The sequence below is a fragment of the Ursus maritimus genome (assembly GCF_017311325.1).
Source record: "Ursus maritimus isolate PB19 chromosome X unlocalized genomic scaffold, ASM1731132v1 scaffold_X1, whole genome shotgun sequence".
In the NCBI taxonomy this organism is placed as follows: Eukaryota; Metazoa; Chordata; class Mammalia; order Carnivora; family Ursidae; genus Ursus; species Ursus maritimus.
Genome location: NW_024423319.1, coordinates 50,851,939 through 50,867,555, shown reverse-complemented (window position 1 = coordinate 50,867,555; position 15,617 = coordinate 50,851,939). Strand labels below are relative to the sequence as shown.

At 35.9% G+C, this 15,617-nt stretch overlaps 1 protein-coding gene across 2 annotated transcripts in view; it reads left to right on the top strand.

The window, feature by feature from the left end:
- The window catches only part of DIAPH2 (diaphanous related formin 2), a 1,070,037-nt gene that overhangs the window by 315,981 nt on the left and 738,439 nt on the right, over positions 1-15,617 (top strand). For both annotated transcript variants that reach the window (XM_040630182.1, XM_040630183.1), the window contains 2 exons: positions 2,834-2,952; positions 6,200-6,264. In XM_040630182.1, coding sequence (XP_040486116.1) covers positions 2,834-2,952; positions 6,200-6,264 — 184 coding nt within the window. The remainder of the gene's footprint in view (positions 1-2,833; positions 2,953-6,199; positions 6,265-15,617) is intronic.

The following is a 15,617-nucleotide window of genomic DNA, read 5'->3' as shown; positions in this document are numbered from 1 at the left end:
TCTATCACAGCCACAGGAAGACCAAGAGTAAACCATTTTCTCTAATGGCATTGCTGTTCCACTCATACCAGCTATCATTTGTAACTTAAAATGAATAACTGATGCTTAAGAGTTTTGATGATTAAATGGTCTTGAAAATATTCTTTAAGTCTGTTTTTCTCATTAAAAGCTTAAAGTGATTCCATAGGTTAAATTTATTTATGTAATTTTAAAATACTGTATCATGGAATTGAAGGTTTAGAAACAGTAAGGGAAACAAAAGTGTACTTCAGTGTTTTAAAAAATGAAGCTGCTTTTGTTATGAATGAAACTTTCATCAAGAGCTTTTTTTCCTTTACTTACTTTCACTGATATGAATGAAGTGTATCATCTTCTATATAACATGTTAAAGGACACTGCTGCTGAAAATTACTTATTATCCATTCTGCAACATTTTTTGCTCATCAGAAATGATTATTATATCAGGTAAGAGGCAGTTCTGAGAGTACTAGTATTTGTGTAATTTGAATTTGGTATTTAAGGAAAACAAATAATGTAGTTCATCCTAGGTAGTGTATGTACATACATAGTGTGTAAGGGTTTGATGACTTTGCATAAAATTTTTTAAAAGGTGGGAATTTATTTTAAATTGGGCCAGAAGGATATATGTATAAAACTGGGTACTCCAGTGACAGGACATTTAGTAGCAAAGAACCCAACAGATTTTACTGACCTTGTGATGAATTTTCTTTGCTAGATAATGTTAGTACAGAATAAGCACTGAAGAGTCTGTGGTGGAACTTTTAAGTTCATGTACATTTTAATAAATTAGGTTTTACTTTTATTTCTCCTTTCTAGTATTTATTTAATAATATAGTGATCTTAGCTAAAAAAATAATACTAATATTTCAGCTTTATATCCAGTAATTCTTCAAGATAAATGATTATGATGATAATCAATAAAGTTAGAAGTTTCAGAGTCTGGTAACTGCAAATGTATATCTGAAAACCAGAAAGTTAGAGAAAGGTTTCTGAGTGACTGAAATTACCTATAAGCTATGGTCATGATCTTATATTTAACTATTCAAGAGACTCTTAGTTGTTCTTCATGCTCTAATAGGCATGAAATTCTGGCAACCTAGGTTCCCTGATTTCTCAAAATTTGTTTGATTAAATGGTAAAGGCAAGCTACCATGGATCAGGTATAGTTGCAATGAAGATGACAGTTATATGGTTATATAGAAAGCTATTATAGTTCAGACTTGTACAATAATTCATGGCCATCATGCTACTACAGAGACATTGAAAAATGGTCAAAATATTTAATTATATGCTGTTTTCTTAAAGCAGAAAAGATGGTAATTAAAATGTTGTTTTCTAAAGTTCTGGCAATTAAAGGGGTACTGTGCCTATGGGTACACAGTTACTAGGGAAATAATTTTCGTGAAACCATCCATTTCTCAGTAACTTTGAATATATAAGAAGTTACTCTAATATAACATCTTTTTCATCCTAACAACATCGGTATGAGGTAGAAGTATGACCAGCACTTTGATTATACTTATAGATAATTAACATGGCCTCAAAGAGAACCCTTGTGTTTTCCTTGTTTACCCAAGTCATTTACTAGACTGCTTATAATCCGAAAGTATTTATCCTAGAACTGTTGGTGACTTGAAAAAACCTAAAATGGGTTAATGTGTATTACTATTTATTCTTACTCTTGAGGCCAGTCCCATGACAAAAGACATATAAGAGCAATTAGACTCTGTTTGGCTTTGTTTGCAAACTTTTAGTAGGTTGGCTAGTTATCAGCACACTAATCTTAAGGATGTGTATGTCTTAATTTATCTGTACTAGTATTTCTTTCCGATGTTTCTCTGTTGAATTTACTAGCCACTGATAAATACTAAATTTTCCCTAAAGTTTAATGCAAAAAGTACCTTTTAAAAAATTTTGAAGTATGCAAGTAGCTACTTTTTAAGGCCAGAATTATCTTGATAGATTACAAATTAGGATATGTTTAAAAAACTTTGACACTTTGAACAAATTCAGGCTATGGCCATGCATATCAAGTTTATATGCTTCTATAAAATGGATTGAAAACATGCGTAGATAGATCTTTGGAATATTGTAGATTAGTCCAGTTTTGTAACCTGTTATAGCTAATCTTGAGTAAAAGTGTTGTAGTAAATTTAAGGCATTGCCACCTAACGCCAAGATACTCATCCCTTACTGAAACTGAGAACTTGTAGAGACTTAGAACCATTTCTGTATCCATGGATATAGGATTAACAGGTCATTTGTTTTCATTCACTTTAGGAACAATAACTGAAGTAAGTAGATAAGGTTGATAAGTACACAAGCATGAATTCCTGCAAACTAGAGTATTAAGTCAGGAAGTGTTCACAGTTGATTACATCATGATGGGTTTTATACTATAGTGTCCAAACCATCCTTAAGTTTAGGCATATTTCTCTTAAGGGAATATAGTGGCTAGAAAGATTTCTTCTAACAGTGCTAGAAAAAGACAGTTCTTTTATCATGCTGAACCACTTTTTTAAAGAGTTTTTGTATTTATTTACTTGAGAGACACAGAGAGGGAGAGACTGTGAGCGAGGGGAGGGACAGAGGGAGAAGAAGAGAATCTTAAGCAGACTCTGCACTGAGCATGGAGCCCCAACACATGGGGGTGGGGGGGTATCAATCTCATGACCCTGAGATCATGACTTGAGCCGAAATCAAGAGTTGGATGCTTAACCAACTGAGCCACCTGGGTGCCCCTGAACCACTTCTTAAGAAAATTGACTTGTATAGGTAGAAAAGATATTCAAGAATACTTTCTGTCTTTCAGGCCACAGTATTACAAAATAATTGAGGAGTGTGTTTCACAGATAGTGCTGCACTGCAGTGGTATGGACCCAGATTTCAAGTATAGGCAAAGATTAGACATTGATTTCACGCATCTGATAGGTATGTAATATTATCTTCAATGTCCTATATGTTTCACTCTCTTCTGTATAATAGTCACTTTTTGAAGATAGTGCTCTCACAGAACTTCTTTAGTAATATCTGGTAAGTCATTGTGTCTATGAGTACTCAATCACTATAATTGTTAATTATGTTGATCATGAGAGTTCTGCCTGTGAGATTGAAAATATTAAGCTATTTGATAAGTTTTAATGCTCTTGAATTCAGTTTAAAATTAGTGCCCCCCCCACACAGGAAGAACATATTATTATAGATGAATGATTTGCTTTTTAGAAACATGACTCAAATTCTTTGATTCATTTTATATTGGCACCTCCGTGGTTTTATAGAAATCACATGTGCAGTAGGTATTAGTGTTCAAGTTTGAGAAAGAAAATAATGGTTTACTTCAGTAACTTCAGACCTTTTAATTCTATCAAAGTAGATCAACTTATATTCTCCTAGACCTTAAAGCTAGGAAAGAATTTGAAGTGATCATGTTCATCTACTTGGATTGCTGAATTTATATCATTCTAGACTACTAGTTAGCTATACTTTCTGGAACAATCTCTGAAGGATGATGTGAAACCTCTCTTGTGAAATATGCTATGTTATATGACATTACAGTTAAACAGTTTTTATTCCTAATCAAAATCAGTATTGCTAAGATTTAGGCATGAACTCATTTGTCTTGTCTTTAAAGGAAGAAAACAACAGCTGTGGAATGCCATTTATGTATTTTTCTTCACTCATAGCACAAGGCAGACTCACAGTAATATTCAAAGATCAATTCCTTATTATTATGTATTATTTTCTGATTTTAAAACCAATGCTCATTTATTCTAGGCAATATAGAGGCTTACGTAAGCGACAGAATAAACCACCAATCTCACTTTTCAGCTCAGTACATTCCACCACCATTAGTCACTTTTTGGCTAAGTACATTTTCTTATATCTCTTTTTTTATCTCTCTCTCTCTATCTATATCCTGATTTTTCATGGACTTTTATATTATGAGAATTTTTTCATGTTAACCCTACAAAATGTGACTTTGAATGTGTGTATAATATTCCATTTTATGGAATATCATAATCATCTTAACCAGTCCTTTTTTATTGTACATCTAGATTGTTTTCAGGTTTTTGCAATTATAAATTAATCTGCTATGAACATTCTTTGTATAAATGTTTGCCTTTTTCTTGTCATTTCCTTAGGATTGTTTCCTGTAATTGAGGATGTGAACTTTGAAAGGCCATATGCTTTTCAGAACGTGTACACCAATTTACCTTCCCTAAGAATTAATGTAAATGCTGGCCTCAGTGCATATTTGATAATAAGCTTGATAAACTCAGTAGTTTATTTCATATTTTGTTGAGAGTGTTATAAGGGAATATTTCCAAACATTTGTATTGGCTTATGATCTGTTATGGACCATACTTGGCACACATACTCTGTTGATTTTGACTAGTTCTTCCAGTGTTCGATAGACATTTGTTTTTTGTGTACTGTGTGCCAGGTACGTACAGTTGTGTACTGTTAGCATTGAGGTTGGGGGAGATGAAGGCATCAAGTGAGAGAGAATAGAGCTTCAGAAACCCATTATTACCTCATCCAGGTGTCATCTCTGATCATGAACAAATCATTTAACTTCTCTTCTTCAGTTTTATCAACTGTAAATTCAGATAAGTCAAATATATGCATAGTTCTTAATATTTTTTATGGTCAGAGGACTTTTTCTGATGAATGTTGTGGAACTTTGATTAGAGCCACACACACGTGCATAAATGCAAAAATTAGCAGGTGTTTCAAGAACTTACAGGAAATCTATGGATCTTGATTTTAACGTCACCTAGACTTGAGGAACATAGAGACTCTTTACAGTTCTGTAAGTCTAGTATTTTTCATAAATTCGATCAATTCCTTGCCCCAAAGTCTTCAATACCTTACCACAGAAATTTAAATCAAGATCATTATCAACCATTGACAGCACAGCAGAGATCTGCCCCCTCTTTGTCTCATCATTTACCAATTTCCGCCTTAGTTCTTTATACACAGTTCTTTGAAAAACAAAACAAAACTTTATTGAGGTGTACTTGATATGAGAAAAACTATCCATTATTAAGAACATAATTTGATAAATTTTGATATTTGTATGTGTACTTAAAACCATCATCACAGCCAAGATAATAAACATCTGTGTCACTTTCTCAAGTTTCTGTGTTCTCCTTTGTAATCTCTCCTTCCCATGCTTCGCCACCTCTCCCCATCCTGAGATAATCCCTGATCTGTTTTCTCTTACTATAGATTAGTTTTGTTTTCTAAAATTTTATATAACTAGAAACACATAGGATGTACTCTTTTTGTCTGGCCTCTTTCATGTAATGTAATTATTTTGAATTTCATTCATGTTGTTATATTGCATGTATCAATAGTTCATTCCTTTTTATAACTAAGTAGTATTCTAGTATATGGATATACTGCAATTTGTAGATACATTTACTTGCTGGTTGACATTTGGGTTTTTTCTAGTTTTTGGCTATTATAAATAAAGCTATCATGAATATTCATATACAAGGGTATAGACAAATGTTTTCATTTCTTTTGGGTGAATAAATAGGTGTGGAATGGCTAGATACATAATAGACTTGCATATGTAATAATGAGAATATTGCCAAAAAGCAGTTCTTCAGTTATTTATATTCTGAGATATTTGATTAGAGCTGAGAAATTTAATGTTTATTTCCTTATTTACATAATACATTCTGCCCCAGATTTAGAAGTTACCTAAGTGAAATCTTTCTATAGAAAACCTGAATTAATGAATGCTGTTGTGTCTCCCATCGTAGCCTTATTTTAAAGGTCATTTTGAGTCTTAATAATCTTAAGAATAGATTCTTTGTCACCTTTCCACTCATAGTAAACTGCAAAAAAAATTTAAAGAATTACATTATTGTGAAAGTTTGAAAACCTCTAAAATGAAAGTTTGAATACCTCTAAAATGATGATGATTTAGTTTAATACATTCTTGGATGCTTGGTTTTGTGACTCAACAATACTATCCTTGAATTCAGTTAGTATGTAAAAAAAATTGTGGTTGTTTATGTTTTATGTGTAGTATAGGTCAATTTACCTTTAATAGCAATTGACATAAAAATGATTGTCTACATAGTAGTAATTATAGGCTGGCAGCCATCTTTTGCCCAGAGATCTGATGCAATAATTTCTAATCATTTTTTGTCAATCTTAATAGATTCTTGCGTGAACAAGGCAAAAGTTGAAGAAAGTGAACAAAAGGCAGTGGAATTTTCAAAGAAGGTAAGACTTATGTTAGTCATAATTGTTAAATTAATTATTCACTCACAATACATATTTTATCTTCTTTCTTTATGTGAGGCTTTATAAATGTTGTTTCAGTTATTTAGTACTTCATGTTTCTGGATTAAAATGTAACCACAGAATATTGATTTCATTCCTGATAAAATAAGGTTGCTACTGTTTCCTCCTCATCACCTTACATTTATTATGGAAGAAAAACACTAGCTATATTCTAGTGATAAATAACATTAGTTTATTGGAAGGATATAGTTTGAAGCAGTCAACCAGAATATATTGCTCTCATTGCTTTCTTGCAGTTCTCACTTTCAATATTTAGCTCCCTTGGAGAACTGTTAGATTTTTAGCTAGTGTAACCTATTACGCTATTTAAAGACAGTGCTATTAAATAGCAACAAAATGACACATGTTTTTTCTCTTCCTGTCTCTCTCTGCTTGGATTTATCTTCTTTGAATTTTATAATTACCACTTTTAAATGGTTCTGCTACTTCATGTGGGCTTGGTGGAATTTGAGGTTCCCCTTTCTTTGTATGTTAATGCCTTATGTAGATACAAGTTTTATGGCTATCTTAATTTTATTTGGATTTCAGGTTGTCTTTTCCTTGTCTCATGAAAGCATATCTATAGTTGTACTTATTTCTACCAAAAGTTGCATTTTTTTGTTCTAGACCCTATGAAGCATTAGTATAGTATTTCTCTCCTATTGGTGCAGGGAGAAGGATTGAAGCACAAGTCTAAAAACTCTCCAGTTTTCAGCCTTCTGACAGCAAGATAAAGTGCTTACATATTGCTGTCTCTTCAAAGTTATGACTTACCTTAGAGATTAGATAATCACTTTTGCTATCACTCTAGAAATTATAGAGTATTACTGAAGTTACTTCAGGGCATCTGAAGAAATGTCTTTGCTCTTTCAGTTACTAGATTAGATTTTCAGAGCTTGAGCATAAAATGTTTGTGTGAAGTTGTCATTTTTATTGGTGGAAGAAAATGCACGCTTTTTAAAAGACCTTTATATTTGTAATGTTCTTGTTTTTAAGTAGCACATTTAAAATTCCCTTTGAAAATCTTAGGGTTTCCTTAATTTTTCACTGGCACTTTGATTAGACAACACAAGACTGGAGCAAATTGTGATGATCTATCTCGTAAAATTTTTTGTAAGCATATTTTGTGGAAAGTGGAGTCCTGAAATAATTAAAAAAAGAAAAAGCATTTCAGTGTTCAGTGCTTTATTCTCATCGCCAACGTTTAAAATGAAAACATGTATGGTCTCCCAGTGGTTATCTGCATGCCTTCTCTTATTCTGGGTGATTTTTAGAGGCTATATAAAGTAGTAAAAAAAAAAAAAAAAGGTAGGGGGGCTAGAATGAGAAGTGATAGTTTTGAGATCTGATCTTAGCTTTTCCACAAATTAGCTGTGACTTTAAGTAAGACACTTACTTACTCTCTTTGGATCTTAATTTTGTCATCATTAAAAGAAGAGAATATGTTTAGTGGCCTTGTAAGAAGTCTTCCAACCTGCATATCTCAGCCTTCTGTGATTCCTACTCCATGGGTTTATAGATTAAGATCACATTAAATTACAAGCAGAAACATTGCATGCCTCTTTTCAAATGTACTAATAAATAATTTATAGAGGAAAGCTGTATAGTTTGTATCATGCTTAAAAACACATAGAAGACTCTAACATTGGGAGGGAGGGTGGAAATATAGAATAACTCTTAACATGAATAGTATGATGCAGTTGAAAAAGCTCTGTCTTCTCAGGGACCTAGGAAACATGGTCATTTACTAACTGTGGAGGATCTGGGGTGGGCTTGAAATTTTTAAAGATTAGAAACAATTTGGACTAACCTCTGTGGAACATTTTCTAGGAGCTCAAGTAGAGGGGAATGAAAGAATTAACATTTCATGTTTGACCCAAATACTATTGTTATCCAATCCCATTACCCGCTCTTTCTTCAGACTTGGATCTGTTTGATATTTTTTAATTTCTAAAGGTCAAATCTATGAGGATGAATGTTTATTAACAGTAAAAATACTTTTTTTATTGTTCCACAGACTCTAAAGACAGTTCTAGACAGTAGGTTACATCAATTTCAGAAACAAAAATAATATAATGAATAATACATAGCCTTCTAAAATGACTTGAAGTGACATTTCTATAGATGAACATAAGCAGTATTTACTCTACGTATGCAGGCTTGTTTTGTTCGGCTTGGTGCCCTGACTGAGGTAAGGGATGGGCAGGATGAAGTAAATGGATATTCACCATTGAGATGGTCTCTCCTGCTTAGCGCACCATTATGAATGTATGTAGGTATATATGTTTTTATTTAAATTCTAGTTAGTTAACATATAGTGTAATATTAGTTTGCAGTAGAATTTAGTGACTCATCACTTACATATAACACCCAGTGCTTACCACAAGTGATGTCCTCCTTAATACCCATCACCAATTTAGCCCATTCCCCCCACCTCCCCTCCAGCAACCCTCAGTTTGTTCTGCATAGCTAAGAGTATCTCTTATGGTTTGCCTTCCTCTCTTTTTAAATTTTCTTTCCCTTATGTTCATCTGTTTTGTTTCTTAAATTCCATATATGAGTGAAATCATATAGCATTTCCTTCTCTGACTGACAACTCACATAGCATGGTACACTCTAGTTCCATCCATGTCCTTGCAAATGGCAAGATTTCATCCTTTTTGATGACTAATATTCCCTACACACACACACACACACACACACACACACTCACACACATACCACATCATCTTTATCCATTCATCAGTCAATGGACATTTGGGCTGTTTCTGTAATTTGGCTATTGTTGATAATGCTGTTATAAACATCGGGGTGCATGTGCCTCTTTGATTCAGTATTTGGTGTATCCTTTGGGTCAATACCTAGTAGTGCAGTTGCTGGGTCATAGTGTAGTAATATTTTCAATGTCTTGAGGAACCTCGATATTATTTTCCACAGTGGCTATACCAGCTTTCCCACCAACAGTAAGAGGGTTCCCCTTTCTCTGCATCCTCACTACCATCTGCTATTCCCTGTGCTGTTAATTTTAGCTGTTCTGACAGTTGTGAGGTGGTATGTCATTGTAGTTTTGATTTAGATTTCCCTGACCATGATTGATACACAGCATATTTTCATGTGTCTGTTAGCCATCTGTATGTTTTCTTTGAAAAAAATGTCTATTCATGTCTTCTGCCCGTTTCTTAACTGGATTATTTGTTTTTTGGGTATTGAGTGTCATAAGTTCTTTATAGATTTTGGATACTAACCTTTTATCAAATGTGTCATTTGCAAATATCTTCACCCATTCCAAAGTTCACCTTTTAGTTTTGTTGATTGTTTCCTTCACTGTGAAGAAGCATCTTCGATTGGTGAAGTCCCAGTAGTTAATTTTTGCTTTTGTTTCTTTTGTCCCTGGTAGATATGTCCAGTACCAAGTTGCTACAGTTGATGTCAGAGAGGTTTCTGCCTGTATTTTCCTCTAGGATTTTGATGGCTACCTATCTTACATTTAGGTCTTTAATCCATTTTGAATTTATTTTTGGTGTAAGGTGTAAGAAAGTGGTCCAGTTTCATTCTTTTACATGATGCTGCTCAGTTTTCCCAACACCATTTGTTGAAGAGACTGTCTTTATTCCATTGGATAATCTTCCATTGGATAACCTTTCCTCCTTTATCAAAGAGTCATTGACCATATAGTTATGGGTCCATTTATGGGTTTTCTGTTCTGTTCCATTAATCAATGTATCTGTTTTTGTGACAGTACCATGCTGTCTTGATGACTGTAGCTTTGTAATATAGTTTGAAGTCCCAAATTGTGAAGCCTGCATCTTTGCTTTGCTTTTTCAAGATTGTTTTGGCTATCCGGGGTCTTCTGTGGTTCCATACAAATTTTATGATTGCTTGTTTAGCTCTGTGAAAAATGCTGATGGTATTTTGTTAAGTACTGCATTGAATGTGTAGATTGCTTTGCGCAGTATAGACATTTTAACAATATTTGTTCTTCCAATCTGTGAACATGGAATGTTTCTCCATTTCTTCGTGTCTCTTCAATTTCTTTCGTAAGTGTTCTATAGTTTTCAGAGTATAGTTCTTTAATCTCTTTGGTTAGGTATATTCTTAGGTATCTTACAGCTTTTGGTGCAATTGTAAATGGGATTATTTTCTGTTGCTTTTTTTCATGTATAGAAATGAAACACATTTCTATACATTGATTTTGTATCCAGTGATTTTACTGAATTCGTGTATCCATACTGGCAATTTTTTGGTGCAGTCTTTTGGCTTTTCTAAAAAAAAAATATATAGTCTATGAAGAGTGGAAGTTTGACTTCTTCCTTGTCAATTTGGATGCCTTTTATTTCTTTTTGTTGTATTATTGCTGAGGCTAGGACTTCCAGCACTATTTTGAACAAATGATGAGAGTGGATATCCCTGTCATGTTTCTGACCTTAAAGGAGAAGCTTTTAGTTTTTCCCCGCTGAGGATGATATTAGTTGTGGGTCCTTCATATATAGTCTTCATGATGTTGAGGTATGTTCCCTCTATCTCTACTTTGTTGAGGGTTTTTATCAAGAATGGATCCTGTACTTTGTCAGTTGCTTTTTCTGCTTCTGTTGAGAAGATCATGTAGTCATTATCCTTTCTTTTATTAATGTGGTGTATCACGTTGATCGATTTGTGAACATTGAACCACCGTTGCAACCCAGGAGTAAATCCCACTTGATTGTGGTGAATGATTCTTTTAATGTGCTGTTGGATTTGATTTGCTAGTATTTTGATGAGAATTTTTACATCTATGGTCATGAGGAATATTTGCCATTTATTCTCTTTTTTAGTGAGGTCTTTGTCTAGTTTTGCAATTGAGGTAATGCTGGCCTCATAGAATGAGTTTGGAAGTTTTCCTTCTATTTCTATTTTTGGAACAGTTTGAGAAGAATAGGTATTAAGTCTTCTTTAAATGTCTGGTAGAATTCCCCTGGGCAGCCATCTGTCTCCCCTGCCCCAGTGTTTTGTTTGTTGGGAGCTTTTTGATTTCTGGTTCAATTACTTCTCTGGCTATTGTTGCGGAAAAGTAAGAATCAGAGCGGTGAGAGACCAAGTGACACTCGGAGAAGTAGGAGAGCTTGGATTTATTTTACACAGGTGGATCCAGATGAGCTCCTGCTCCAAAATCTGGGCCCCAGGCAACGGGGTTACAGGGCTTTTATAGGGCACTGCAGGCAGTCAGGCTCCGAGGGCTATGCTGACTGCTGGTAGGTGGGTTTGGACTGGGGGAGTGGGGGCTGCTTTAGGCAGGAACAGTAGTAAAGGGAGCCTGTGGCAGAAAGCCTGTTTACAGAAGCAGAAATGGCTGGTTATCTCTTGCTCCCAGTAGGGCTTCTAGTTATCTCTAGCTTATTGTTAGTATCTTTCCATCTTCTTGGGCCTCCTGGCCTGGACCTGCTCTGGGCAGTTTCCCTCTTCACTATCAGTCTGTTAAAATTTTTTATTTTCTTCCTATTTTAGTTTTGGTGGTTTATATGTGTCTAGAAATTTATCTGTTTCTTCCAGTTTGTCCAATTTGTCAGCATATAATTTTTCATAATATTCTCTTACAATTGTTTGTGTTTCTGTGGTGGTGGTTGTGATCTGTCCTCTCTCATTTGTGATTTTATTTATTTGGTTCCTTTCTCTTTTCTTTTTGAGAAGTCTGGCTAGGGGTTTATCAGTTTTATTCTTTCAAGGATCCAGCTCCTAGTGTCGTTGATATGTTCTACTGTTTTTATTTTTTAATTTCTATATCATTTATTTCTGCTCTAATATTTATTGCTTCCCGTCTTCTGCTGGCTTTAGGCTTTATTTGCTGTTCCTTTTCTAGGTCCTTTATGTGTAAGGTTAGTTTGTGTATGAGAGTTTTTTGCTTCTTGAGGTAGGCCTGTATTGAAATACACTTCCCTCTCATGACTGTTTTTACTGCATCCCAAACGTTTTATCATGTCATGTTTTTAATCCATTCTCATACCCTATATCTTTTGATTAGAGCATTTAGTCCTTTGACATTCTGAATAATTTTTGATAGATATGCATTTTGTGCCATTGTATTATTTGTAAAGTTGTCATTTCTGGAGATTTTCTCTGTTCCTTTCCAGTCTTTGTTACCTTTGGTCTTGCTTTCTTAGTCAGAGTATCCCCTTTGATATTTCTTGCTAGGTTGGTCTAGTGGTCATGTACTCCTTTAGTTTTTGTTTGTCTGGGAAACTCTTTATCTCTCTTTATGTCTGAATGACAGCCTTGCTGGATAGAATATTCTTAGCTGCGTATTTTTGTATTCAGCATGCTGAATATATCATGGCACACTCTTCTGCCCTGCCACATTTCTGTGGATAAGTCTGTTGCTAACCTTATTTGTCTTCCCTTGTAAGTTAAGATTTATTTTCCCTTGCCGCTTTTAGGATTTTTTCCTTATCTCTCTATATTTTGTAAATTTTACTATGATATGTCTTGGTGTTTGCCTGCTTTTGTTGATTTTGATGGGCATTCTCTGTGCTTCCTGGATTTGGATGTCTGTTTTGTTCCCCAGATTAGGGAAATTTTTCTGCTATCGTTTCCTCAATTAAATTTTCTGCCCCATTTTCTCTCTCTTCTTCTGAGACTCCAAAATACAAATGTTATTGTGGTTTATGGACTCTGTTAAGTTCCCTAAGTCTACATTCATGATCGAACATTTTTCTTTCCTTCTTTTTAACTTCATTATTTTCCATAGTTTTATCTTCTGTATCACTTATTTGTTCCTCTGCTTCTTCCATCCTTGTAGATCATTACATACAGTGGGTTTCACATCTCGGTTATAGCATTTCTTATTTTGGCCTGACTAGTTTTTCAGTCTTTTCTCTCTGTGGTAAGGGACTCCCTGGTGTCTTCTGTAGTTTTCACAAGCTGCAATAGTATCCTTATGATGTTTCTCTTAAATACTGAATCAGGCATGTTACTTAAATCTGTTTCTAGTAGATCCCTGACTGTGACCTTTTCTTGGTCTTTCCTTTTGGATTAATTCCTCCATCTTGATATTTTGTCTAGGTCCCTGTCTTCTTCTCTGTGTTAGGAACACCTGTTATGTTTCCTGTTCCTGAGAGTAATGGCTTTATTAAGGAGAGGTCATATATACTGCAGGGCCTGGCACTTCAGGAACTGCTCCTGGTCTATGCTGTGTGTACTCTGCTGCTGTTTTTTGGCTGTTCTTTCCCCTAGGTCAGTGTTCTGTAGAGTTTCTCCTTCCCTGCAGTGGGGAGTGTTTGGATCTTGTCCATTATGTGGTGAGTTTTTCCTAGGTGTGCTCTGGTCTGCTTGTTAAAAGAGTGGTGATCCTCTTTCCATTAGAGCTGAAGCTTTGTAGTACTCTGTGGTCCGTGGACCTGGGGGATGTGGGGGGTTTGTGCTGGTGTTCTGGGGGTATGCCCCACTGCATTGCTTCTCAGGCACACTTGCCCTAGTAAAGAAGCATCTGCAGAGCACAGGGGGTGGGGTTTGGTATAGGCGCCTCAGGCCTCCACTGTAAACCCTTTGGTACTCCCTAAAGTCAGTCCCAGCTGATGGGTGGGTGGATAAAAATGGTACCAGTCCTCTCCCTTGTCTCCAGTGTGGGGAGTTTGTGCTTGCCAGTGTCTGGGAATCCCTCACAGAGGAGCAAAAAGTCTCGTCTTGTGTGTTCCAGGTTTCCCTCAAATCCCTGCGTTCACCCTTTATGTGTCCAGGCCATCTACCTGCCCAGCAGCACAGTGCACCTGTGTTTTATCTCAGGCACATCAGCTGAGTTTCAAAATTCTTAAATTTTGGTATCTGTTAAGTGTGGACCCATGGTGATCCTTTGAGGGAGTGTCATGCCACGCTGGGCATGGCATCAGTTTGTCTCGTAAGTGCAGTTGCACCAACACACAGGAACTTGAAGTTTAGAGTAAAGTGCAGCAGAAAGCCAGCATCCAAGTTAGCTGCCCTCAGCAGGTGTCTCTGTCCTTATGCTAAGGAACTGGGCAGCACAATGCTACCCACTGGCTCTTTTGTCCCTGGAGAGGCAGTGCCTCCCCTAGCAGATACACGCCAAGAAGGAGGGACTTTCTCTTCTAGTGCATCCCAGGGGATCCTCAGATTGTGCCATCTGCTCCCAGGCCTCCGCCTCCTCCACAGGTGTACCACTGCATTCGCCAGGCTCCACATGGCCATGGTGTGGACTTCTAGAACTTAAGTGTTTAACTCTGCTGGTTGTAAAAACTCATGATAATCAGCCCCTCTCATTTTCCCAGTGAATTATTTTGGGAAAGTGGTTTTTTTTTTTGGTATGCGATCCCCTGTGCTCTGCTTACTCTATCTCTTTCACTCTTTTTTTTTTTTTTTTAAGATTTTATTTATTTATTGGACAGAGACAGCCAGCGAGAGAGGGAACACAAGCAGGGGGAGTGGGAGAGGAAGAAGCAGGCTCCTAGAGTGGGAGAGGAAGAAGCAGGCTCCTCCTAGTGGAGGAGCCTGATGTGGGGCTCAATCCCAGAATACCGGGATCACGCCCTGAGCCAAAGGCAGACGCTTAATGACTGAGCCACCCAGGCGCCCCTATCTCTTCATTCTTTTGCTCTTTTCCTCTGTCCGTGATCTGGGCTCCCTCCCCCCAACAGCATCCGCAGTTCTTTTCTACCCTAAATCATGTCTCTGCATTTCCTACCTTCCACAATGTGGCTCTTCTTTCCCTGTAGTTGTGCAGTTTGGTCTCTCAGTTCTCTTAATGATTTCTTGACTTCAGAAAGATTTGATATACATGTAGTTGTATTTGAAGGATGAGGCAAACATTGCTTTCCCCTACTCCTTTGCCATCTTAACTCCTCCCCCAACACATCATAATTTAACCTCTCATTTTCTCTCTTTTAGTATTTTATACAAGTGTTTTGGTTAAGCATCTGAAGGAGAATTCCATTTAAGTTATACATATATCATTCTACTGTCAGATTTTGTGGAATACCACTTTTGGGATGCTAGACAATTATGATTGTAATAGAAATATTATGATTTGTATTAATGAACAATCTTTGAGCCTTCTAAAAGTATATTACCTTTTCAACGTTAAATATAGTTACAGAGTTGAACTGCTTGATGGTGAATTTTTAGGTTTCATTTTCTAATTTGATAAAGTTAAATGTATGGGATGAAACATTTAAGAACATAATTAATTCTGAAACCTATTTTTCAATGACAAAACAATATAAATGTCCATTGTATGTGAAGAGAGACTTCTCAGTCCACCCTTTTAAAGTTTTGTTTGGGGAGCGCCTGGGTGGCTCAGTTGGTTCAGCGTA